Raw genomic sequence first — 27,006 nt, 5'->3', positions numbered from 1 at the left:
GTATCAACAGTAGCAGTGGGACTGACACACCAAGTCCAAAAGTCCTTGACGTTCTTAAATTCACATCTGCTTCAGTCCTAACGTTCATGACTGCACGAACCACGAGAACATCGTGAGTGTTTTTACACTGTATCACTCTGTAAAAACAGACAGCACTTGATGAGCACTGACAGTCAACATCTTGGCACTTTAAGTAGGAGGTTATTAATGGTCCAAACCACAACCTCCTCCTGAGGTTAATCGTCTTGAAAATGAAGTCATGACTTTCTTACGACAAGATTCTAGCTGATTGTTGTTGAAAACAAATTACGCAACACTGGACCAGTCCACATTACGGCTGACAAAACAACATTCTTGGTCTCTAATTCCTTGACTGTTTGGATTAGTTCCTGTTAAAGAGACTCCCATGAGAGTGTGGAAAAGCTGGGAAGGCATTGAGCAACATGCAAGATCTGGATGAAGTTAATGGACTGACAATAGAGAAAGAGAGAGGTTTGGATTCATGCTTGAGTTGGATTTATTTTGTACATCAGGACCTAAAAGCCAGTCTAACTTTCAGCTAACAGATGTTTTCTAGAACTGAATTTTACTTGGTGAAATTAGCAAATGATTTGTTTTCGAAACCTATAGAAAGAGAAACAGTGAAGTCATCTGGTAATTTTATTCTTGGCTCAGTTTTTTTTTCCAAGTAACCTACCAGTACTTGCTTCTTAGCTGGATCCACACTATTAAAATCTGAACGCAAAGGTCCCCAGCCTATATAATACATGTTAGAAGTGCATAATACTCATCTGCCTTCGTTTTATTGGACAAATCAGTCTGAGAGCTGCTAGGTGTCACTTCCATCTTCACAATCAATGCAGCAGCCTGTGACACAGAGTGATTATGGTAGGTAGAGTCCAAAAGAGTTCACAGCCAAGATAAATGAGAGAAAGAGGTCTTCTAGGAAAAGCTAGAGAGCAAGCTCCAGGACAAAAATGAAGAAGAAGCTTCATCAAACCCAGTGTGGATCAGTTCAGTTAGGTCTGTTAGTTAGTCCCAACTAAACATCTGCTTTCTGTTAAGATGTGGTCCCTTGTCGCAGAGGGATTTAAAGAGTGGACGTTTGTAGTTTTCGAGATTAATGTTTTTCTGCACTGAAATTAAGCAGGGAATGCAAGTAAACCTTAATGTTTTTAACACAAGAAGAAGTGTGTAGGAAGTACACTGAGTAGAATATCTGAGTTTTTTTTTATTTTTAATCATTTCCTTGTCCAAGATTGCAGAGTGACAGATCTTGGTGAGTGGAGGGAACATTTTTATCCATGGCCATGCACAATGATCAAACCAGGGGGTGGCCAAAAGAGGCCTTGGCCACCATAGATTAATCTTAGGCCACCCCAATCATTTGAGAAAACAATACTTTTAAGCAATGTAAAAACTAGAAAGCATAGTTTCCTCAAATGACAGGGGGTGTTTACATAAATATATACGGTGGTGGCCATCGTGTATTTTGATGTGGCAACCCAATTTTCAATAAGAAGCTTTCTCACTCATGCAGCCACACACCAAAATATAAGTTGGTACCGCACTTACTTTTCAAGTTATCATGCTAACATCATGAATGGGCATAGAATTTTTAATCATCTTTACTGGTTATTTCCCATTTTCCACACTTGATCAACAGTGCGGTACCAACAGTAGTTTATATTTAATGAATAAACTATTCAATTTAATTTACTGTTCATAGCTGCCTGTGATGGACTTGTGACCTGTCAAGGTTGTTTTGTTGTTATCTACATGGATGCCTGAGCTTACAGACCTTTTGTCTAAGTTATATTCCACCTCTCGCACAGTGACTGCCAGAGAAAGGCACCAGCTGCCATGCAACTTATGAAGAAGGAGGAGGAAGAGGAGAGGACGGACAGATAATGGATAAAGAGATATGAAATATCTCAGAAGCACTAATTAACCTAACTTGCACGATTTTGGACAATAAGAATAAAATAGAGGAGAACAGTTTGCGGAAATGAAACAAACATGCAAACTCCACACAAAAAGAGCCCTTCTGCCAGTCTGCTGTGAGGCAGCAGTGCTAACCACCACACGACTGTGAAAGGATGTATTCAAACTCCACAGACCCTCACTGACTACATAATATTACATCACTGTGCATAATAAATGAGTCAAATATAGTCAAGAACACAGTGGTAAAATAAAAATAAAGATGCAAAAAATAGATTGCTATATTGATTATCGTGGAAGTATTTGCATTAGTGATTATTGTTTTGTGTTAAAGAAAACCAAAAAAATATCAAAGTCAATGTTTTTGAATTGAAAAAAAGGGTCAGTAATTTTTTTTTGTACACATTTTCCTTAATATTCCCCACCATAAGTCATCTTCAAAAGCATTGTTTACTTTCTCCATGTACTCTCTGAATCTGACATGTGCAGCACAAGACCATGTGCTATTCCTAGAAATAAAAGTAGGAAATACATCTTGGAAGCACATTAAAACTAAGGACATTTCATTGTGTCCAAACTCCGCAGTAAAATTACTGCCAATTGGATTTTCTTCTCTCCTGGAGCTGGTCTCTGCTGTGGAGCGCTGGCATCCGATTTACTCGTCTCTTTCTTGTAAGTTTCTTCTTAATAAGTTCAGGCTGTCCAGATCTGAACAGCAGCAGCATCAGGTGGGGAAAAACAAATGCTGTCATTAGTTTTCGAAGAAAATGTTGTCACATACATGGAACAGCAACATCTGTTTGTCAGTGAGAACAATGTCTCAGGAAGAGGAGATCTTTTTATTTCTCACTGTGGGTTCTTTTAGCAAAGCTAAAAGCTTTGATACACTCTCAGCTGATTTTTGTTTACATTGTTTACATGCAGTCATTATGAGACTGTTACTGCACACCTGACCGTCACAATTATCCTGTAGCTCTTAACCATCACTTTATTGGTCATCTGCCTAGTTTGTCTTGGCATCCTGTGCAGGGGGTTTGGGCATCAAACCAGCAGCTGTGATTTGTATTATTCTGTTCCTGTTTACAAGCAGCTCCAACTCCTACTGGCACCAAGCTGCATGTTTGCCCCGTTCGGCAGATGAGTAAAATGTTCACTGCAATGGGTCAAGGGTCAGAAACTAAAGTACTGGTAATACAAACCCAGTGTTTGATATAGTGCCAGTGTCTTTTTTATGTTTCCGTTCAAGTGAGGCAATTATTTGTAAATTTAAGGCTCTCAGTAGTAATTTGATTGCAATATACACAACTTTTCAGAATGGGCAACATTTATAGGAAAAAAAAAATAAAAAAAATAAACCTTTGATACATTATCCTATTATATTTAGAATAAATCTTATTATGTAGCCTACATTATTCATGGGAGCTTTCCCGTGATCTATTTGGGTGATTCTGCTTGCAGCATTTGCAGAACAATATGCATAACAGTGCAGCAGAACCACATAAAGACCTTCAACAAATTGTCTGTTGTCTTAATCATGAAGACAAGAAAAGCTTAAATGACACGTGTCATATTTCTGGATTATTAAAAGTCATATTTCTTGACTTTTGGCTCAGTCCGACCCATCAGGTAAAATGATGCAAAGTTCTTGATGGTTAAAAGTAAAATTTAGAACTATCATGAACAATTATCATCTGTTGTCTCATTAGTAATATTTAAATTAAAGACACGTGTTTAATATTTTTTGCATATTCACTTTTTTTTAGGTCCATACATAAACAAATAAATAAATAAATATATATATATATATATATATATATATATATATATATATATATATATATATACCTAATTACCACACAGTTTAATTTTTTTCTTCTAATTAAATAATTACAGAAAGTTTTTGACGATTGTGTATGCAACAACAGTCAGAAATTATAAACAGATCAACATATTTTTTGTTGCCCCTTGAGTCCGCTGTGTCCAAAAACTGACTGGATTATGAAACATCTGAGCCGGGACATTCAATCTGAAGGAGATGTAATGCAACGTGGACCGTAAAACAAGAGCATATTTTTTACATCACTTTTTAGTGTTTTTTTTATTTATTCAGCTGTCTTAATAATGAACTAAATTAGTCTCAGATCTTGTTTGTGGTGTTGATGGACAAGATCTGGAGATGCACTCATGAAGACGATGCCGTCTGGTTTGGGAACCTCAAGGTCTTATCTCTGCTTTATGTTGAGGACGTGGTTCTGTTGACATCTTCAAGCCAAGAACTTCAGCATGCACTGGGGCTGTTTGCAGCTGAGTGTGAAGTGGCAGGGATGAGAGTCAGCTCCTGAAAATCTGAGGCCGTAGTTCTTGAATGGAAACGGGTGGATTGCCCCCTCTGAGTCGGGGGAAAGAGTTTGCCTCAAGTCGAGGAGTTCAAGTATCTGGGCCTTTTGTTCACAAGGCATGGTAGGATGGAGTGGGAGATGGATCAACGGACTGAGGCCTTGTCCTCAATAATGAGGACGTTGCTTCAGTCTGTCGTAGTGAAGTGAGAGCTGAGCTGAAAGGCAAAGCTTTCAATTTCCTGGTCTGTCTGTTCCAACCCTCACCTACAGTCAGTCATGAGGTTTGGATCATGACAGAAAGAACGAGATCCCAGATAAAAGTGGCCGACATGGGCTTCCTTTGCAGAGTGGCTGTGCTTATCATTAGAGATAAGGTGAGGAGCTCTGTTATCCGGGGGAACTTGGAGTAGAGCAGCTACTCCTCTGCATCAAAAGGAGTCAGTTGAGGTAGTTCAGGCATCTGACTAGGATGCATCCTGGATGTCTCCCTTTAAAGGTTTTCCAGGCACGTCCCACTGGTATAAGGCCCCGGGGAAGACAGAAAATTCGCTGGAGGTATTGTGTATCTTCTCTGGCCTGGGAAAGCCTTGGGGTCTCCTAGAACAAGCTGAAATGTGTTGCTGGGGAGAGGGAGGTATGGGTTTCTCTCCTGGACCTGTTGTCACTGCGACCTGATCACAGATAAGTGGTAGAAGATGGATGGACATGTTTATTATCTCTTGATTGCCATTTTAGTTTTTTCTGCAGCATTGTTGTGCCACTTCCTAATTGCCTTAACTTGTATCACTGTTGTTTTATTTCCCTATTTTATTTTGAGTTATATATGATTTTTTTGGCAGGACTCTTCTGGCGGCCCTGATGGACTTGCGACCCGTCCAGGGTGTACCTCGCCCATCGCACAGTGATTGGCACTGTGACAGTGACATGGGCACTGGCGACCCCCGTGACCCAAAATGGAAAAAAACGGGTAAAAGATAATGGATGGATGGATGGATGGATGGACTCTTCTGACAGGTTCAAACCCCGGTCCAGGGGCCTTTCTGGGTGGAGTTTGTATGTTCTCTCCGTGCATGCGTGGGTTTTCTCCAGGTACTCCTGTTTCCTCCCACAGACCAAAAACATGCATGTTAGGCTGATTGGTAACATTAAATTGTCCCTAGGTGTGAGTGAGAAAGTGAATGGTTGTTTGTCTCGTTTGTCTCTATGTGTTCCTGTGATGGACTTGCAACCCATCCAGGGTGTACCCCGCCCCTCGCACAGTGATTGCTGGACATGGGCATCAGTGACCCCCGTGACCCAAAATGGAATAAGCGGGTAAAGATAATGGATGGATGGATGGATGTTGCAGAAAGCAAAAGAGTTACAATGTCTCCTTGTGTTTGTATATTATTTCATTCATTCTACCTTTATTTACACATCCAACAATTTTCAGTCAGGTCATCTGGACAGTTTCTTTTTATTTTTATTTATACAGGTTTGTCTCAATGAGTCACAAGGACTCATTTACAAGAGAGACTTGTTTTACACAAAAACCACAAATGAGGTATAGACAACAATAAACATTCATATAAAAGCATATCAAATGAGAAGTATATAAAACAAAATAAAAAACATGCTACATTAGAAAACAGTGTAAGATACTAAAAACTGCATGCCTGCATTATATATATATATATATATATATATATACACACCTTGGAATGACAAAAGGGCTGTAACCGCCAATTTTACGAATATTGAGCTAAAAGACTCTAAACCCATACTACTATATAATCTCTGAGAGTAAATCTCATTAGAGTACATCTCGCGAGATTTCCCACGAGATGACGTTTACAAGGGTTGACCAAACCGCTGCAGGTCATCACTTCTCAGGACGATTTTACTGTGAAAGTCTGTCAGAAAAGCGGCGGGCGATATGCATCCCGAAGGATTGCCAAACATTTAGTAATCTATTCTATTTGTTCAAAACAAGTGACAAATAACCCAAGGCTTTAAGAATAAGACTCTATCACTTTTGTGTGTGCATTTTCCGCATTTATTCCGGATATTTTTGTACTTTTTATTGGTTTAATATAATAATTTATGACATAAATATAGAAATTATTAACTTTAAAATCAAATTTATCTGCATCAACACAAACAGGCAGTTATCTGTCCTAATCCGCAGCAGGGATTATTTCCTTGCATCACTGCAGAAACACGCAGAATAAAAACATAAACGAGGCTCTCAGCTGGCTTCCCTCCAAACACTCTTCTCACGAATCAGCCTAATGATTTACTTTACACGTTTTCTCCTCCCCGCCCGCGGACGCGCAGCCAATGTCTCGTCACAACTCACGGGAACTATTTAAACCGCGGACGCTTCAAGGTGGCTCAGATGACAGCAGGACCGGCACGATTAACACGGAATAACTCTCCCCGACAGGCTGCGGTCAATAAAACTCTTTATGGTAAATCTTTTTTTTTCTGTGTGAGTGAGAGATGAGAGCGTGGCAGGTTCGGGTTCTGTTAGTGGTTCTGAGTGCAGCTGTGCAGGATGGAACCCCCCTGGAAGAAGAGCTCACTGGTTCTATCTTAGGTGAGTTGCACCTCATCCACATTTACTCACACCTTTGATCACATTGACTCTCTAGGATTAAAGTCTGCTGACTAAAAGTGGGAAAATCAAAAGAAATCTAAAAGAAAACTCATGAAAAGTAGAAGTACTTTGCATGAGTTGGATATGTGTTGGATTTTGCTACTATAATTGAATCACCTCATCATTGACAAAAACGTTGACTAACATCTGTTCTCAAGGACATTTGAGTTACGCTTCTTGGATGTCAAAGAGAATATTAAAGAAGCAATGTCCTGATGCATGCTCAATAATCCAGGTAAATCTAATAAGGTAAGGTCCTCTGGACAGATTCTTCTTCTTTGTTGAAATGTTTTCTAAAATACTTCTTCAGTCATGTCACCAAGAAGAATTCATCCAGAGGACCTGATTTAACCTTATTAGATTAAGAAGCAATGCTTTGCATCTAAATGTTATCATGTGCACAGGTGACTCCTTAAGCAAACCTGAACACCTCCCTCCTGTCTCTATCTATGTGAACCCAGCTGAGTTTAGTTAGCTGACTGTGCAGATTCAAATGAGGGAGATGTCAAGAACAAAGATGGTAAATAAAACAAACTCTGAACTCTGTGGAGGTCAGTCCTGACCCCTCTGAACTCTGACCTAATCTAAAAAAGCTCGTTTACCGAGAAGCTCCGAGTTCATCCAGGAGTTCAGTCTGGCATCAAGAACATCTAAGTCAGAAGTGGACATCTGCCTGTCCGTCATCTAGTTTTAGACGTGGTTCAGATTTTAAATAAAATGTCCTCAAAAACAGCTCATCTTTAAATCTTCTTCACCAGGTAACTTCCTGGACCCTCTTGAAAACTCCTCGGATCACGAGCATGAGAGTGGTGCAGCCATTGCCAAATTCTCCCTCCGTACACCCTCCCATCCCGATGACGACCTCTGCTACATTATTCCTGGCAATCCAGACTCGCTGGCTGCCTGCACCTTTAACAGCACGTCCAAAACCTTCTTGGTGATCCACGGATGGACGGTGAGAAGAACTCCCTTGGTCATTTTATTTCTGGGGTCCATCAAAAGGCATGTTTTAAGGTTGAATGTTCTGACTGTCCTTGCAACAGCTGAGTGGTATGTTTGAAAGCTGGATGCCAAAGTTAGTGTCGGCGCTGTACGCCAGGGAGCGCACGGCCAACGTCATCGTTGTAGACTGGCTCAGCTCGGCTCAGAACCATTATGTGATCGCAGCCCAGAACACCAAAGCTGTAGGACAGAAGGTTGCTTCCTTCATCGACTGGATCGAGGTGAGTGGGGTGAAGGCAGCAGTAACCCACAGTGACTTTTAACTTCATGCTCAGTTTGTACTGTTTCAAAAATCTGTCTCAAATTAAGCAGATTCTTTACTGTATTTTGTTTAACGTGTGTTCTGTAGGAAACCACCAACATGCCTCTTGACAACATCCACCTGATTGGCTACAGCCTCGGGGCTCACGTGGCAGGAGTTGCTGGCAGCCATGCTACCAATAAAGTTGGAAGAATTACTGGTAAACAAAGACATTTTCTACAATATGTCATATTTTTAATAAATCCATACTTATTATTTACTGGTGTTCCTTTTTTCTTTAACTTGAAGGTCTGGATCCTGCTGGTCCTGACTTTGAGGGTGAGCATGCTCACAAGCGCCTCTCCCCAGACGACGCCCACTTCGTGGACGTCCTTCACACTTTCACTCGCGGCTCCCTGGGACTCAGCATCGGGATAGAGCAGCCCATTGGCCACGTGGACATTTACCCCAATGGGGGCAGCTTCCAGCCGGGCTGCAACCTCCAAGGGGCCTTGGAGAAGATCGCAAACTTTGGCATTTTTGGTAAAAAAAAATTGTTTTAAATATTTTGTCATCTACATGTATGGCAAGCTTTATTATAGCCTTTTTAGATTATTTTCATCACAGTTTCAAATAGTTACACTTGTAATCTCCTAAAGGCGTCTTGATAAACAGCTCTTCAGATTTATGAACGCCATACAAAGATTTATTTTTACTATTGTTTTTGGACTTGGGATACTTTATGGGCACCAGTGCCCCCCATGACTCGAAAAGGAAGAAGTGGGTAAAGATAATGGATGATTGGCTATTGTACTTATTTTCTACCCATTCCTTGTCTTACCATGACAGCATATTGTGTAGAGTGTGTTTTAAAAATTAGAAAAGAAGACAAGTGAGAAAAAAAAAGAAAAGTATTGGCCCTAAAAAAGTGTTTACAGCAGTCAATTAGTACCTGACAGTTATATTTATAAAACATATGAAAGAAATCCAGCAGAAATTTGACACAGAACCTGACAGATGCATCATCCTTCAGTATGTTTTCAACTGTATGTTGAGTTTTCAGCTAGCTCTTTAACATTGTTGATGATAAAATAATAATTTTCTAACATACATTCAAATGGTACTATTTCTGGTATTTTACATCAGCACAGCACAGATTCAGCTCTTGTAATCAGGAGCCTTTCTAGGCCAAAACGAGAGAGTTAGGCATAAAAAAAAAAACATTATTCAGATAATGATCTAGTACTGGACAAAAAATGAGTGAAAAAGGAGCAGAAAAAAGCAGAAAGCCTAACGAAATATAGACCAGTTTTAAAGATGACAAGAACACCTGGCTCATTAAAAACAAAAAAAATAAAGAAATTAGGTATGACTTAAGAGTTTTGCTCAATTCTACACGTTGTTGACTTTATTAATGTTAGGACTGATGATCTATGGATATCAAAATTTGTTAAAGAAATATTTAATTATTAAAATAACTTATAAAGAGGAATCATGTTTTTACTTGAGTTCTTAAAAAGACAACCTCATGAGTTGGATTACTGTACTTGTACATTCTTTAATAAATAATAGACTTGTTACAAAAAACATTTATGCACTTTTTAAAATCGTTGTTCAGAGCAGTCTAGCACCTTCAGTAATAACATATTGCTTTCTGTCACAGCTGTAAACATTTTTATTGCCCGCTGCACAGTCACAAAGTTTGTTCTCATCTAAAAACAAACACTCCATTCATGACAAGAAAAATTTAGGGGTTATTTCCAACTGTCAACAAATAAAACTGCTTCTTGTTTTTGTAGTCATCTGTGTATTTATCTCTCAGATCGGAGGTAATGTGTTCAACACAATGGTGCTTCATCCAGTTATTTAACTGTCAACAATGGTGTACCACAAGGCTCAGTCTTAGGACCCACCCACTTTACAATCTAGATAAGTAATGCAGGTCAAATCATTCCTGATGCATCCTTACATATCTATGCTGCCGATACAGTTGTTTATTGTCACGCTAAATCAGTTGCTAAGGTTTTCCAGCTTTTATAGACTGTATTCGACATCATTCAGTCAGACTTATTCCATCTCAAACTGGTGCTAAATGCTGATAAAGCCAAAGGGATATTGTTTTCAAACAGGAAGTTGGTACCAGCAGTCCTTCCTTCTATCTTTATCTACCAATGGTGTTGCTATTGAATTTGTAGATTCTTACAAATACTTGGGAATCTTGGTTGATGCACTTTTCTCTTTTAAGCCTCATTTCGAACACTTGATAAAGAAATTGAAATTAAAATAGTGTTTCGTTTTCAGAAATAGATCTTTTTAAACTCTGAATTCTAGGAAAAACCTTGTAACTGCAACTTTCCTTCCCTCCATTGACTATGTTGACATTATTTACATGAATGCTCCTGCAAGCACCTTACAAATGTTGGATGCTGTCTATCACGATGTGCTAAGATACATAACTGTCTGTAACTACCGTACCCATCACTGCACTCTGTTCACTGGTCAATTGGTCATCATTAACTTCACGCAGACTCTCACTGGTACATTTTCATCTTTAAATCACTCCTTGGTCTGCTGCCTTCATATATCTCCTACATGTCACTTCATCAGTGCAGCTACAGCGTGCGCTCTCAAGACATCATTACCTGCAGCGTCCCCTCAGTGCAGACTGAATTTGGCAAAAGGGCCTTCTCTTACTCTGCTCCTGTTTCCTTGAACATCTTGCAAAAAGATGTGAAGCTCTCGATTTTGACCTCTCTAAGGGATTTTAAACAATTGTTAAGTTCAATGCAAAAATCAATGCAGACATGTTCCTGTTTTTAGTATTTTACTCCGTTTCATAATGTAGCTTGTTTTTATTTTGTTTTATATCACTTCTTTTATTTACTTTTCTTTTTATATGCTTTTCATGAATGTTTATTGTTGTATGTACCCCATCTATGTTTTTTTGTTTAAAACAGGTCTCTTGAAAACGAGTCCTCGTGACTCAATGAGAATAACCTGAATAAATGAAGGTTGAACGAAGGTTGAATGAGTGTACACTAAATCTATATGTTTGTCCATGTCTCCCTCTCGTCTCTTCAGCTATCACTGATGCAGTCAAGTGTGAACACGAGCGCTCAATCCACCTGTTCATCGACTCTTTGCTGAACAAACAGGAAGTGGCCAAGGCCTACAGGTGTGGCAGCAGCGACATGTTCAATCGCGGCATGTGTTTAAGCTGCCGCAAGACCCGCTGCAACACGGTGGGCTACGATATGAGCAAAGTCCGGAGAGCGCGCCGCGTTCAGATGTACACCAAGACTCGAGCTTCCATGCCTTTCAAAGGTCAGTAGACAAAATCTAATCTGAAGCAGGATTATTATTGAGCAGCTTCTTGAATATTTGCATTTTGTGGCGGCTCTTCCAGTTTACCATTATCAGATGAAGATCCACTTCTCCAGTAAAGTGAAAGCTTCAGAGATGGAGCCTTCGCTCACCCTCTCACTATTTGGAACCAAAGGAGAGGCGGAAAACTTGGAACTGAAGCTGTGAGTGAGCAGTTTAAAAGCTTTAGCAGAGATTTACATCACAGTGATTTGCATCTTACAAGTTATGACATGTTTTCTAACGTCAACACAGTTGCTTAAGACAAAATGATAAACTGTGATGTAACCACACACACATAGTAAACAGGTTCCATATTGGGTTATTATAGCACGTGTGCACTTTACAAGCCTAAACTTGCAAAGCTTTATTTTGTATCATATGTATTGACTAGGATATTAGTGGATATACTAATTTTATTTAATTTTTTGGGCAGCAAGGAGAAACTCGTGACAAATAAGACACATTCATTCCTGCTGGTGACAGACAAAGACATTGGCGACTTGGTGATGTTGAAGTTTAAGTGGAAGGAGACAAACAGCTGGTCGGCCTCCAGCCTACTGAAGATGGTTTCTGCTTGGTGGTCTGGAGACTCAGACGGGGCTAACATGGAGGTTCACAAGATCCGCATCAGAGCTGGTGAGACGCAACAAAAGTAAGTTTGAAGAATATGCATTTTTGAAGATAAATTTGCATGTTTGTAAAAATCTTGTTATTGTCACTAATGGAAATATAAAAATTATTCAAAATAGGTTTTTTAAATGGCTCCTAATTGTGTGTCCAATGTGTATTTGATTCAAGTTTAAGTTGCGTTTGGTGCTAATTGCCAACAAACCCACTTATTATTTATTTATTTTATTATTTATCACTGGCTAATGACACAGTTAGATAAAGGGGGCTTTTAAGATCTTTTCCTAAATCTCTTTTTACAGGATGGTGTTTTGTGTAAAAGATCCCAAAACTCAAAACCCAACCCAGGAGGTCACATTTGTTAAATGTAAGGGAACGTGGAGAATGAAATCAAAACAAATTACAAGAAGGTGAGTTTGCATTTTTTTTATTACCAATACATTACTGTGAGAGTTGATGTGTAACCATGACCTTGTTTTTGTGCACAGAGTATCGCTGAAGAATGATTGACACGAAGAAAAGAAACTGTTCAACTCCTTTTGCCTTCAGCACATAATTTATACACCATTTATACTCATGTAAACTTCTCAGATACTTAAAGCCTTGTATAAAGTTGTGGTGTCCAAAATATATATGTAAATACTGTACAGTATTTTGTAAAAAAAAAAAAGATACACATGTGTAAAAAAAAGTTAATATTTTTATCTTTAGTGGACACAGATGGTCCGAATAGATAAATATAATAAAGGCAAAACCAGGTACATTCATTCTGCTACATATTCATTTAGAAACAGCTCTTTAAAATATGTATTTATTGTTAATGGTAGTAAACTATCTAAAGTGATGGCTAACATCTGTAATGAAAGGATTAGATTTTGGGGTTGTGACAAACCAAGAAGATAGTGACTGACAAAATATAATCGCAACGCGACTGTGGATCTTTATCTGTTTTGAAGCATTTCAACATAGACGTGAAGGAAAGATGTAGCAATGTTTGCATTCTTTTAAATGGAAAAGTACCAGTGTTAAAAGCCTGAAGACTGGATTTACTATTTTTAATTATGTAGGTACTTTATGTTATGAAATACCTCATGAAATGTAAACTAAAGGGAGCTGCTGTAAATGTGGTAGAAATGTTCCACTTGTTAGTGTTATCATGCTCACATATAACCTAACAGTAAAATAATTACCACTGTGGCTCCCAGCACTGTGCAAGACTGGGTTCTGTATCAGCTGGCATTACTGGAAACAGTTGCCAAACAGACCTTTTCTTTTTGTTTGTTCTTACCTGATTTAACCTCAGTGTGCATTTCTCTTGTTTCACGAGACTTCCAGCAAAAGCTGTGTTGTTTTGAGTGATTTGTTCTGCTGCTGCACACCTAAAATATGACGTCTTTCACCTCAAAAACCTGCCATATGTGCCTCGAATACTGCATATAACTTTGTTTGACAATGTGATACTCATTGTAAGGTAAAAGTCAAATGTCCACGAATGTTGTTGTCCTCGTTGTGTGAGCACATTTTTATCTGCTAATGCACACTGATTTCTAAATACGTTTCTATTCCTTTCTAAAACTGTATTCTCTGCTTTACAGAGATTGGTACGGCAATGATTACGACTTTAAAAGTATGGGAATGTTTTGTTTTTTGCACAAAACAGGAGCAGATTGCTAAAGCAAGCTATTTGTACAATAAATCTATGTAAATATCAAAGCACACATAATAGGTTTATTAAAAAGAGGCGCCGCTATAACTATTTGTTACACTTGGATGAATTTATTCTGTAAAATGTGTGTTTTAGTTCTATGTATAAAATTGTAAATACTGTTTGTCACTGCACTGTAGATTTTTAATAAAATAAATTTGCCAATTTTGAGGTCAGACTGAGTGGGAAATTTGTTTTAGCGTAGTGATTGTAACAATAATTATAATAAAGCTTACCTCCACTCTGTTTTTATTGTTATTAAAATGTTTGAGCCACAGAATAACACTTTAAACTCTCACACTTCCATTTCTGATATACAAAAGTCCAAAGTATTCTTTGATTATCCAGAACAAGAAGTGTTATTTCTTAATGTCCTCACAGTTGTGACGCCAGGACGTATTTCTGATTGTGTCAAGGTAACATGGAGACAGATTAACAAAAGGACACTTGAGTTAACTGCACAAACAGCTGCAGATTCACTTCCTAAATGCTAAACAAAAAGGGCTGGAAACCAACAGGCTTCTCTGTGCATTATAATATTATTCAACTGGAATATTCATTTTAATACTCATACATCTGTGTACTACCTTTCTAGATTGAAACATGATCGTTGTTGCTTTATTAAAATGTTTTTTGAGACAAATTGCAGCCCTGACTCCAGAGGTCATGTGCACATGCTCATGAATTTGCACTAAGATGGAAAGCTGGATGGTCTCCAGATCAGAAATACACTCCCTTTAGTCTTTGAAGAGACACTAGTGTCACAAGTATCTAGGCTCTCAGAGGAAAACTAGACTGACCCATTCCACAGTTGGCAGGAACATTTTCCACATCGCAAGTATCATGGGAGAATTACCACGAACAAGTCTCCCAAGGAAAAGGAAATTCAGATGCATGTTGACTAACAGACAGATCAGATGGCAGACTAGCATGAGCAGGTGTTCGGTGACGTCAGAGGTCATTTTCAGACCACAGACTGTGAAGGGAGATGAAGGCATCCACAGGCATCTCCACAATGTGACATCGACTCTTAAAAGTGCACTTTATCTGCTTCCATCATGTGGTGTTGGAGAGAGTAGGCGTTAAGGGCGAGTCCAAGTTGCGGGTGTTCAGGGTTTGGCCACACAGAACGACTGTGCAGCCCATCACTCCGGACAGCGTCAGTATAACCAGCAGGATGACCCACCAATGAGCCTGCAGAAAATACATATGCAATACAATTTTAATTTCTCATGAACTAAAACTTACTGTGAATGTTTCGTCTGCCTTTCTGAACGCTTAAGCAAACGTTTTGGTCGTGACGCTAACAGTTTTTGGACCGACAAGGAGTGAGGATGTAGTTTTATCAGAGCTTTCAAAACTAAGTTAAAATGTCAGAAAGAAAGCCCTGTGCTCACAGACATCATTGGGCCACGTCTGTGATAAGTTGTACAAAACATATTTCAATATGCTTAATATAATGTTTACTATATTATTTTTAAATATGTTTTTCTTTAGGCTGCTCCCCTCCTCTTTGGGGAGTGAAACAGCAAGTCAACTGACTCCCCTCATCTACCTAACGTTGTGGAAGCAAGTTGGCCTGAACATTTTGTAAACCTAAACCCAGGTCATCCTGGATCGCTATGTCAAGGTGAGGGGATGGAGGTGGGTTGGCCTGGACCACTTCATCAGCTGGAACAGGAACAGGCCTGTACCTGCTTGCTGTCCTAATGTGGCAAAGGTGAGTTGATCTGGATCACCTTGATGTCTACAACAAAGCTGATGAGAAGTCCTGGGCAAGTGTTGCGACTTTGATGGAGTTTTAAACAAGTGCCATTGTCAGGATGTAGGTTGGAGTCCCGAGTCAGTGACAGTCAGATCCTACTGTCACATAGAGTGATGAGTTGTTATTCAAGGACCCCAGTGCAGAATGTTGGAGGCAGTTTTTGGAACAAGGCAACATACTTTAACTAAACCAATGCAACGTTGGGGAAAAGGCAGCATGGCAGGATCCACAGGATAAACAAGAGGATCTGATGCTGCTGAAAACGAGGAGTAAATAGTTTATACTGCCAGGGGTGATAAGTAAATGTAAACAGGTGTGCTTATTATGACTGGAAGACAGGTGATGTTTCACTACTTTAACTACTTGGTTAGGTTTGAAGTGATTTTGTCTTGGTGATCTCCCAAACACTTGGCCAAGGTTTAGCATGGAGATCAACGGAGGGCAAGTTTAACTTGAGTTTAGCTACAAGACACGAAAACAGCTGGATCAAATTCATTTTTAAAAATCTGTTCAGTATAAGAAAAGTGCAGCTGTTAGTCATCCCTGTCCTTATAAAAGCTAAAACCCAGAAAAGTCTTTGTTAATATTTTGGAACATGGGGTGATTTGAATTCTGTGTGTAAACAAATATGTATAAGTACATAAAAAGAATGTCCTGATGCATGCTCAATAATCCAGGTAGACAAATCTAACAGGTCCTTTGGACGGATTCTTCTTTGTTGAAACGTTTCGTCTTTTATCCAAAAGTCTTCTTCAGTCTGAGGAGCTGCGACAAACTGTCTTATAAACAGCATCTTCTCACAGTGGATCAACCAGTTTGCTGGTGACAGACAAAACTAGTTGTTCACATGCAAAAATTGGACCATCAGCCTAACAATTGATTGTTAGTGCCCTGATGGGCTGAGTGATACTAGCAATAACAGCATTCTAAGAGAGGGACAGTTGAACACGGAGGCCTCCGCCCGTTTAATGATGGGTGAGTTCTTTTCACAAAGATGGCCTCCTTCACTCCTCTCTCAAACCATCGTTCCTCTCTATCAAGGATGTGAACATCTTCATCCCTGAAAGAGTGACTGCTGGCCTGCAGATGAATGTAGACCACACAGTCCTGGCCTGAAGATGTTGTTCTTCTGTGCTGGATCTTTTTGGAGCCCAACACAACTTGGTCACAGGCCTCCTGGCACTGAACAGCACACAATATTACCCAGTTTGTGTCAGAGGACTGGATTTTTTTCCAAACTTTTTTAAATTTCCTAAACCTGACATCTCAGTAGTCTTCAAAACTTTAAAACACATTATGGCTAAGACGAGTTAATCCCAAAGATCCACTCAGTTCCATTTTCTGTTCAGTGCCAGGAGGACTGTGACAGTCATACACTGGGGAAACTAAACAGCCACTGGCCAAACAGATGGTCATTATAACAAAGTGCTGCTTATAAGACTGACTTTGTTGCAGCTCCTCAGACTGAAGACTTATTTTGGATAAAAGATGAAACGTTTCAACAAAGAAGAATCCGTCCAGAGGACCTGACAACCTCATTAGACAAATAAAAGCAATAACCTTCATCCACTCTGCCATGTCGTCAAAATCATCCAAATGAAGGAAAGAGTTCTTCAGTCTGGCGATCGGGCCGTCTGCATCTAGAAGACGGCATACGTGGAATTTGTCACAGTATCCTCGGTTCCCTGAGCATGGAGCACCTCCTACCAGAGGCAACAATTTTCTCTGAAAATGACGAGAAAGCACAGAGGAGGTGGTGCTGGCACACGTTTCAGGCTTATCTGCAATATACACAGTCAGACCACAGGTTTTAGTACACTTACTTATGAATTACATGTTACTTTAAATACTACACAGTTTACATGATATCCAGTCCATTACAAAGCTGACAAAGAGCTGAATTTGTCTGTGAACATCTTGAGGTTACGAACCAGCAAACAACAATTCTGAGGGGATTATTTCCATACGGACGCAGGCTCATTTGTTGGGACTGAAAGTGTACACATGTTCCTCAGTCTGAGACGAAACGTGTCTGCTCTTACCAGGCTGCTGGCAGCACATGTGGCATTTCTCCTTCATGTCGTCTCCTGGACAGTCACACTGCTTCAGGCGGTGCTTCACACACACAGACTGAGCACAGACCTGCCACAAAACAAAGCAAAAATACTTTAATGATCATGCATGCAAAAGAAAGAGTGGGGAATGTGGGAAGTAATGGTAAAAAACAGTGCTTATATTTTACAAGAAAAAGCAGCAAAATGTTGTGAAAAGATAAACTGGTACTTTCAGTAAGTCAAAAACAACTAGCCAATGATGATTCCTCCTCACAGTTCCAGGAACTCGTCTTAAGCGCAGAGGTGACAGGGCCTTCTCTGTAGCAGGACCAAGACTTTGGAACGAGTTACCTCTGCTTGTCAGACTGACCCCCTCCCTCTCGGTTTTCAAATCCCGTTTAAAAACCCACTACTATTCAGTAGCTTTCAACACCAGAGGATCTGTGTTTTGAACCTGTATGCTCCACACTGGTTAGTCATCATATTTATTATCTGCATCGTTTTTACGTCTATATTTTTGATTTACTTCATTTTGTATATTGCTTTGTGTGTTGTCTATTGTTCTGTCTGTACATCACTTTGGTTGGCCTTGTAGCTGTTTTAAGTGCTCTATAAATAAAATGGTATGGTATGGTATGGTATGGTATGATTCTTACAGCTAAACATGAAGTATTCACTGAAGAGCTTATTATTATTTGCTAGATTTGCTAATTTTATAAAAACTTATTGTCGGCTGCTCCCTTCTGCAGGGGTTGCCACAGCGAGTGAACTCACATGGAAGGTTTGGCTATTGTTTCATGCTGGATGCTGTTCCTGACGCAACCTGGGCTTCAACTGACAACCCCAGGCTAAGGCTATGGCACTTGACCATTGAGCAAACATTACTCCCACCACCAACCCCCCCCCCCCCCCAAAAAAAAAAAAAAACCTACTGGTAATTCTTTCTGAAATGTAACGAGCTAAGAGTAATTGTGAGTACCATAGAGAAGACTTAAAGACAAAGTAAGGTTAGTTTACATTAAACATACATGTCCTGCCTAAAACTATGCTTCATTTAGTTATTTATGCTGATGTCATGGAGAAAACCGTGCACAGATGTTTAGTGCATATGTTTAACAAATAGCCGACATTGTTCAATATTTACTAAAACTGTTGAGATCTTGACATGGTCTGATGTTTACACTGTTGTTATTGTTTGTCATCTTTTTCTGATTTTATTCATTTGAAAGAATGAGTCAGAGTCATTTTGCTTGGATTATCTTGGTATTTGTTGGTTTTATGTTTTTTATTTCATTGCTTTGTTCTGATCTGAGTTTGTTTTCACACCTGTTTCAAATTTTCTAATCACTAGACGTGTTTTCACTTCGTTCTCATCTAACCTTTTTTTTCTGCTTCTCTTCTTGTCTGTTTCGCTTTTTGCAATCCTTTGAATTCAGTGCTTTCATTTGGCTTCGTCTCATGGAAAGTATCTGGCCAACACTGGTGTGATGCAGATACTTCAGCTTTTTAAGATCCCATTTTCAGGGATTTAAACCATCTATGTAAAAGCAAAATAGATTTTTCTTATGAAAATAATATGATAGTATTTTTATTTATCAGAAGACTAACACTACGTTTTTTTTTTTAACTGTGCAAGGGTTATACACACTTAGAATTGCTGGGTTATTTTGATAACTTAGCTGGTGGCTGAACCTGTTGGGTCATAGATTGGATGAACTTGACCAATGTCAAGTAAAATGTTGGTAAAAACAACTTGAAAGAAAATATTTAAACTGAATAACTTAGTTTGCACTAGAAGGTGAGTTTGGGGTCATACATTAGTTGATACTAGTTAGCTGCGTGCTAATGTTGTAATTATCTAATGACACAAATTCTGGGTTGTTGATTTTCACTAAACTATTCTGTAGCTCTAAATCCACAAATTAGTCATTAAACCCACATTTTGGATATAAACCTTTACCCACTGTACTGGGTCAAACTGCTAACCAAGACCTGCCGAGTTAAAACAGTCCAGTTTTAGCTCAGTCCAAATTTGACCCCCTGGGTTACTGATGGGGTTGTTTTTAACCCAGTAGATTTGGGGTGTGCTCACACATTATTCCTTCATCTCACCAATAGCTTTTTCTAGGTATGGTGTCTTACCCTCAAGCTTTAAACTCCTGGAGATTTGTAGATTACATATGTGGACAATAAGATATCTAGGACATACAGGTGCATCTAAAAAATGAAACTGTCATGAAAATATTCATTTTCTTGTCAATCATTTCAGAAAGTGAAACTCATATAAATTCATTACACATAGAGTGAAATATTTCAAGACTTTATTACTTGTGAATTTTGATGGTTATAGCTCACAAGTAATGGAAAACAAAAATTCAGTGTCTCAGAAAATTTGAATATTGTGAAGAGGTTCAATATTTTAAACTCCTGGTGTCACTCCCTAATCAGCAGATTAACTCCTAGATGTGAGCTACAAATGTCTCATTCCTCAAGTCCAGCCATCAGAGGTGACATCAGAAGCGTCTTACCTGCTGAGGAGACAAAGAACTGGACTGTTGCTCAGTGGTCCATCGTCCTCTTTTCAGATTAAAGTAAATTTTCATGTCGTTTTTACATCAAGGTCCCAGAGTCTGGAGGAAGAGAGGATAGGCCCAGAATCCACGGTGCTTACAGTCCAGAGTCAAGTTTCCACAGTGAGTGATGGTTTGAGTCCATGTCATCTGCTGGTGTTGGTCCACTGAGTTTTCTAAGTCCACAGTCCACGCAACATCTAGCAGAACATTTTACAGACTTCATGCTTCCTTCTGCTGATGAGCTCTATGGAGATGCTGGATTCATTCCTGCCCACACTGACAAAGGTACCAAAATCTGGCTGTGGATTATTCTAATATTCAGAGACACTGGATTTTTATTTTATTTTATTTTATTATTTGTAACCCATGATCATCAAAATCACAAGAAATAAAGTCCTGAAATATTTCTGTCTACGTGTAATAAATGTATGTAATATATGAGTTTCACTGTCTGAAATGAACGACAAGAAATCTTTTAACTTCTTGTTAAAACAGTATTTTAATTCATTGCATCTGTATGATGAATCAACATTCATAGCTGGAATATGAGCACACTGGGTCATAATGTTGGAGGAAAATGTTCAGGATTATTTTTTAGCAAACACACATTGTGTGGTAAGTTGGATTCAGGCAGATGTTTTGTCAGTATTTCTATTTGTTGTGATGCATTTGTTTAAAATTTAAGCTGCTCAGTGATTCATCAGCTTTAGGATTTTCTTTAATCTTCACACTAGCCTAAAACAAAACAGGAAGCACTTTACTTGTATGTGCATCTAGAAACTGATTTGACTGTGCTTTTATTTAGATGTGCTAATATCAGTTGTTTTTGTTCAGACTCACAAAGCTGTACTTTAGGCTCAGCTTGATGCAGAAAACAGCTCATGGAGATGAAAAAAAATGTCCTAAATTAACAAAACAGTTCTTTTAGTTGCTATTTGCAAGGTTGCACATTCCTTTCTGCAGTACTGGTGCACACATACGAGCGTTGCCTGAACCACTGGGTCATAAAGAAAATGTGTTGAGTCACAGACTGGGTGCGTGTGCCTCACCCCATTTAGACAGACGCGGGTGCCCTGGCTGCAGACGGTTAGGTTTTCCTTGGCGTGTGGCGTGGGGCAGAGTGCGGAGAGACCCGAACACACACTTTCTTCCAGACAGTCCGTCACTTCATGGCACATCTGACCGGCTGGCTTAAACACACAGTTGTGACCACAGCACAGGCCCTGACTCGGACTGACGGACAAGTGAAAAGACATGATGCACATGCAGTCAGGGGGGCAAATTAGCATGAAACACAAAAGATAAAGTAGTTTCGATGAAAGCGCAATAACAATGGTTTATTTAAATTAAAGTGGGGTGAACAAAGTTAGAGCATGTCTAAACTGACAAATATGGGTTAAAAAAAGTTACTTATATATGCTGATACTACGTTATGCGTGCAGTACCTGCAGACTTTACCAGGCTTGAGGCGACACTGGACTCCTACAGGTTCTTTAGCACTAAAACAACAAACGTCTGTGTCATTGTGACCGACATCACACTCCTCACCCTCCTCCACAATCTGGTTTCCACAGATGGGCTGATCACTGACTGGCCAAAGCGAGCAGAGGTGCAGAAAAACACAATAAATCCATATTAAATGCACAAGTGGTATTCTACATGATGTAAACTTTGCAGGAAGCACAAAGATGGGTACTGTGCGAGGGACGTCTCTCACCTAAAAAGCAGTTGTCCTTCTTCAGATTTAGGATTTTGCTTATATGTTTAATGCTGCAGGGTGAGAATTTGTCATTGTTTTCACGCACCTCATTTGTTGCATGAGGAAACATCAGGTACTGGCCTTTACCACTGGAAGAACCAAGGTCCCCGCAGTTTGAGCCCTCGTCATGCTGAAACACAAACAAATTAACTAACCGAGCTGAAACTACTGGTGCGCCTCTTTTTAAAATCACTAACGGGGAATAAACTCTCTTTTACATATCTCAGTAGACTAATAAGCTACTTCTGTTGTCAAATATTTTTCCTGAAAATGATGTCCCTGAAACAAACAAAGGACTGTTTTATTTTATCTGTTGGTCACAGAACAAAAATTCTTCCCATGCTTTTGTGTAACATTTGGTCAAACTCCTGTTTGAGTGTCAGACCATGTAGTGGGTTCAGAAACCAAGGCAACAATTTAAAATGAGTGTGGAGAGAGACAGCTGTGATGTAGGTATTTCTTACTCTGGTCCTGATTAGCATGATGGATTAAACAAGTGACAATTTTACAATCTTCTCCACATCTGTCAGTGTCACTCCTAATGTGTTTGCCTCTGGGAGTGGTGTGAAGATTGGCTGCAACAGCTGTTAGTGCTTTTTCTTTAAAAATCTGGATTTGTTTTCATTTTTGTTGAAAAGTATTTGACCAAATGTGAGACCACACAGCATTTCTACTCAACAATTAGACTTATTAGTTCTTTCAAAGTACTGACAAGTTCTGTTTCCCCCACTGTTTTGCAGAAACTCGACTCAGACCTCGTCTTTGAACTGGAGGCATTACGTGACAGAAAAGCAAAACAAAACAAAAAAATCAGACAGTGCGTTCGATTTTTGAACACCTGTTGGGTCATAGGTCTTTATCCCAAAACACAGCTAAGCAGGTGTTAGGTGTCAAAAGATAAAATATAGAGAGATTGTGGAAGGGGGAGTGGTGGTTCAGAGGTTAGAGAAGGTTGGCCTGTGTTTGGAAGGTTGCCATTTCGATTACACAGACTAACTACATTAAAATGTGGCTGGGAATGGTGAAACACTCACACCTGCCTCATCTGCCTCACTCTGGGCCCTTGAGCAACATCTGCTCCCCTGGGTATCCTAGATAGCAGCTCTCTGCTCCACACAGAGGGCTGTGGTAGCTCAGCGGTCTGTGATTGTGTCAGGAAGGGCATCTGGTGTAAAAACAAGTGCCAAATCTTTGTGTGAGATAGTCCTCTGTGGTGACCCCTGAAGAAGAGAGCAGCCAAAAGAAATAAAAAAAAAAAATGGAGATTGTGGAAATTCCCTCAGTTTTGCTCATGGACCTCATCCAGTTAAAGAGCAAGCAATAACTCACAGTTTGGGTTCAGCAAAGTTAAAAAATTAGACACAGTCTTGTCACAATTATTAATTTCTAATTTTGACATTGGTCTGAAATGATAATATATCATCTCAGACCAATGTCATCTCAGCTGAGATGGTGTAGAGGCAGGGCAGCCGACTCAAGACCTGAAAGTCCCAGGTTCGATCCTCTGTCACTGTACACCTTGTAGTGTCTCTGGGCAGCACACCTCATCCCCAGAAAGCCTCCGGGGCACTTCCAATAGCTGCTCACTGCACCACCTGGTGGTGGATGGGTTAAATGCAGAGACTAATTTCACCACTGTATGGAAACATACAGTGATGACAATGTGATGACATTATTATTATTATTATTATTATATAAGAAGTAACTGATTCAGTGCAGAAATACCTCTTGTTGATATCCTGATGCATGATCAATAATCCAGGGTAGAAAAATCTAAAAAGTTAAATCTGGTCCTTTTTCCGTTTTCTGTTCCACAGACTGTACCTAGGGAAGGCCACACCTAGTTTGTATGGTTTACCTATCAGGACTCTGTACCACAGAGCAGACAGTGTCCCCACTAACTCAGGAGCCAGGCAGAAGGAGAAATCCCGCACAAGACAGGCTCTAGAGCAATGTGGATATCCTAACTGGGCCTTCCTGAAAGCAGAGAAGAAACCCAAACAGGACTCCAGTCAGCCATCAGGTGAAAAAGAGGAACCCAGACCCAGACCAGTGGTCGTTCCGTATGTTGAGGGAGTATCAGAGAAACTGAGACGTTTATTTTCTAAACATAACGTCCCAGTGGCTTTTAAACCCCAAAATACATTACGGCAAAGACTGGTTCATCCCAAAGATCCAGTCCCCCGGCACAAACAGAGTAATATTGTGTATGCTGTTCAGTGTCAGAGCTGTGATCAGTCTTACATCGGGGAAACAAAACAGCCACTGGCCAAAAGGATGGCCCAGCACAGAAGATCAACATCATCAGGCCAGGATTTTGCGGTTACACTCATCTCCAGGCCAGCGGTCACTCTTTCAGGGATGAAGATGTTCACATCCTGGACAGAGAGGAACGATGGTTTGAGAGAGGAGTAAAGGAGGCCATCTTTGTGAAAAGAAACCCTCCATCATTAAACAGGGGTGAAGGCCTCTGGGTTCAATTGTCCCCCTCTTACAATGCTGTGACTGCTAGTGTCACTCAGCCCTCTGTGAACAGTAAACAGCCATCAGAGTGCTAATGATCCATTGTTAGGCTGATGGTCCTTCTTGACCATGTGAACAGCTGGTTTTGGTTGTCAGCAGCAAACTGGTTGATCCACTCTGAGAAGGTGCTATTTAAGAGACTGAGCTGAACACAGCACCTCAGACTGAGGAAGTCTCTCGGATGAAAGACGAAACGTTTCTACTTTTTTTTTTTGCTTTGTTTTGTTTTTTGTATGTCCCGAGGACCAGATTGAACTTTTTTAGACCTCTTGTCGATCTCCCCCTCCTTCCCTTCACCTGCTTTATTGATTGAGAATATAAAAAGCAACATGTTAACTCAATGCATACATTTTGTTTACCCTCTTCTCCTCATGGGGAGCTGGTGTCTTATCTCAGGCGGTCGCTGTGCGAGAGGCGGGGGGCAACCTGGACAGGTCCCCAGTACTTCACTGGGACACATAGAGACAAATGAGACAACCATTCACTCTCTCACTCACACCTAGGGACAATTTAGCGTGACCAATCAGCCTAACACTTTTGGTTCGAGGGAGGAAACTGAAGTACCCAGAGAAAACGCGCATGTGCACGAGGAGAGCATAAACTCCACCCAGAAAGGCTCCAGGCCTGCGGTTGTTCGCTGTCACTGAGAGTTGACAATGCTAAACACTGTGCCGCCATGCCTCAAGGATTAATTTATTTTTAATCAAAATCAAATCACAGAAATGCAAAATAGTTAGTTTTTTTTCAAATGGAGTTCAGTAGTGTCAGTCCCAGACTTAACGGAGACATTTTACTTTTATCTCAAAACAAAAAGGGCAAAAATATTGCTTTTCTTTTTTCTTTTTTTTGTAATTGCAAATCCCAAAACAGGAATGTTTTTCATAAACATTATCCAATCAGTTTGTTGAGTATATTTATTTTCTTTGTTTGGTTGTTTAGAAGCCAGTATTAAACTTTTTCATGTGTTTTTGTCAGCAGGTGAAAAAGGGTTTTAAGTTGTTGAACGTGTGAAAAATGTATTTTTTTTATCAGTGACAAAATGGTTCGTAAAAACCTAGAACATCTTGCCTTGGATTTTAGTGCTTTGTTTTACGACGACACGTTTGCACAAGGTTTTTCTAGTGGCTAATTTATCACTCCTAAAATCCAAAGAATTAGCAGCTGTCACGTACGCACAAAAACTTTTGAGCAACCATCCAACCGTTTGAAGTCGACTGGCACTCAAGGAACTAAATCTGAGAACAGAAGAGTAAATGACAAAGTTAATCCTATTCTGGCTGACCTCCAAAATTAAAATTAGTCTTTAGGTGTGCATATTTCAGTTTTGCTGACTGTGCATTTGACATTTACAGTAGTAATAATTTTTTAGGCAATACAAACCCATCTGAAAATAGAGGAAGCAAACTTTACTTTGTAATCTATCAGACACATTTCTGCTAATCCTACTCCTGTCTGGGAATCAGTAAAAAACAGAAAATACAGTGAAATCATTCGAGCCCATTCAGTGTGTTTTTATACATCTGCATTTTGACAGAAACTGTGAGATTATGAATTGCTTCCTATGAAAGTTCAAGGACTCAAGATCATTTCCAGGAAAAAATACCAGCAGTTTTAATTTTTTGAATTTTTTCATTTCCATTTGTCTTCCATTTGAATATAAAAAGGATTAAAGCTTATTTGTGTGTGTGTTTTTCCTAAATGTAATGAACAAATCACAGCTCATCACTCTGTTTCCTTCACCGTGGTTTATAGATCCAAAAAAAAAAAAAAAATAGACAGAACTTCTCTCGGCAGCAATGCCTCTGAAAAATTTTTGGTCTGTAATCTTAGAACAATGGCAGGCAGAGTAAAAAGAGTCAGAGGAGTGGTGATGACGTTTCAGGGGAAGCTTCAGGTGGAGGGAGGAAGATGCTCACTACATGAGTAAAACTCACTCAGAGAGGTTTGTTACAAGTTCTTAAGCGCTTTGGCAAAGTAAAAGTTAGTGTCACAGCTTTCACATGAAAATAAACAGAGAAAAGTTTTACAAAAGACATCACAACTCATCCAGTGACGCTGAGTGAGGTCACTTTAGACAAACTGATCAATAAAAGACAAAGTCTCCATGTCCAACTGAGTGAATTTTATGGACAATTTGTTCAAGCGTTGTACAAATATCACTGTGTGTCCAACAAAATATTTACTTTAGGACTAAAATAGGAATCGTACGTTCTTTCATTCTTGAGTACACAATCCACACGTGTGTAGGTACAATAAATGTGTTTGTCTGTCTATCTATCTATCTATCTATCTATCTATCTATCTATCTATCTATCTATCTATCTATCTATCTATCTATCTATCTATCTATCTATCTATCTATTATCCATCCATCCATCCATCCATCCATCCATCCATCCATCCATCCATCTATCCATCTATCCATCTATCTATCTATCTATCTATCTATCTATCTATCTATCTATCTATC

At 39.5% G+C, this 27,006-nt stretch overlaps 2 protein-coding genes across 2 annotated transcripts in view; one reads left to right on the top strand and one right to left on the bottom strand.

Moving 5' to 3' along the window:
* Positions 1-6,746: 6,746 nt before the first annotated feature.
* LOC119407848 (lipoprotein lipase) lies at positions 6,747-12,677 on the top strand. The gene is made up of 10 exons (XM_037674673.1): positions 6,747-6,861; positions 7,680-7,876; positions 7,965-8,144; positions 8,273-8,384; positions 8,474-8,707; positions 11,246-11,488; positions 11,571-11,691; positions 11,964-12,182; positions 12,460-12,567; positions 12,646-12,677. Exons 1-10 carry the CDS (start codon positions 6,765-6,767, stop codon positions 12,665-12,667), a joined length of 1,533 nt encoding a protein of 510 aa, XP_037530601.1. The 5' UTR covers positions 6,747-6,764; the 3' UTR covers positions 12,668-12,677.
* A 2,241-nt stretch (positions 12,678-14,918) lies between these two features.
* The window catches only part of si:ch1073-396h14.1 (disintegrin and metalloproteinase domain-containing protein 10), a 44,512-nt gene continuing 32,424 nt past the window's right edge, over positions 14,919-27,006 (bottom strand). The window contains exons 8-13 of the mRNA XM_037674253.1: positions 21,972-22,143; positions 21,700-21,844; positions 21,304-21,487; positions 17,670-17,769; positions 17,188-17,408; positions 14,919-15,056 (exon numbers count right to left, since the gene is read on the bottom strand). Coding sequence (XP_037530181.1) covers positions 14,919-15,056; positions 17,188-17,408; positions 17,670-17,769; positions 21,304-21,487; positions 21,700-21,844; positions 21,972-22,143 — 960 coding nt within the window. The remainder of the gene's footprint in view (positions 15,057-17,187; positions 17,409-17,669; positions 17,770-21,303; positions 21,488-21,699; positions 21,845-21,971; positions 22,144-27,006) is intronic.

Source organism: Nematolebias whitei, chromosome 3, assembly GCF_014905685.2.
Source record: "Nematolebias whitei isolate Nwh7 chromosome 3, NemWhi1, whole genome shotgun sequence".
Lineage (NCBI taxonomy): Eukaryota > Metazoa > Chordata > Actinopteri > Cyprinodontiformes > Rivulidae > Nematolebias > Nematolebias whitei.
This window is presented reverse-complemented; position numbering and strand designations above follow the sequence as displayed.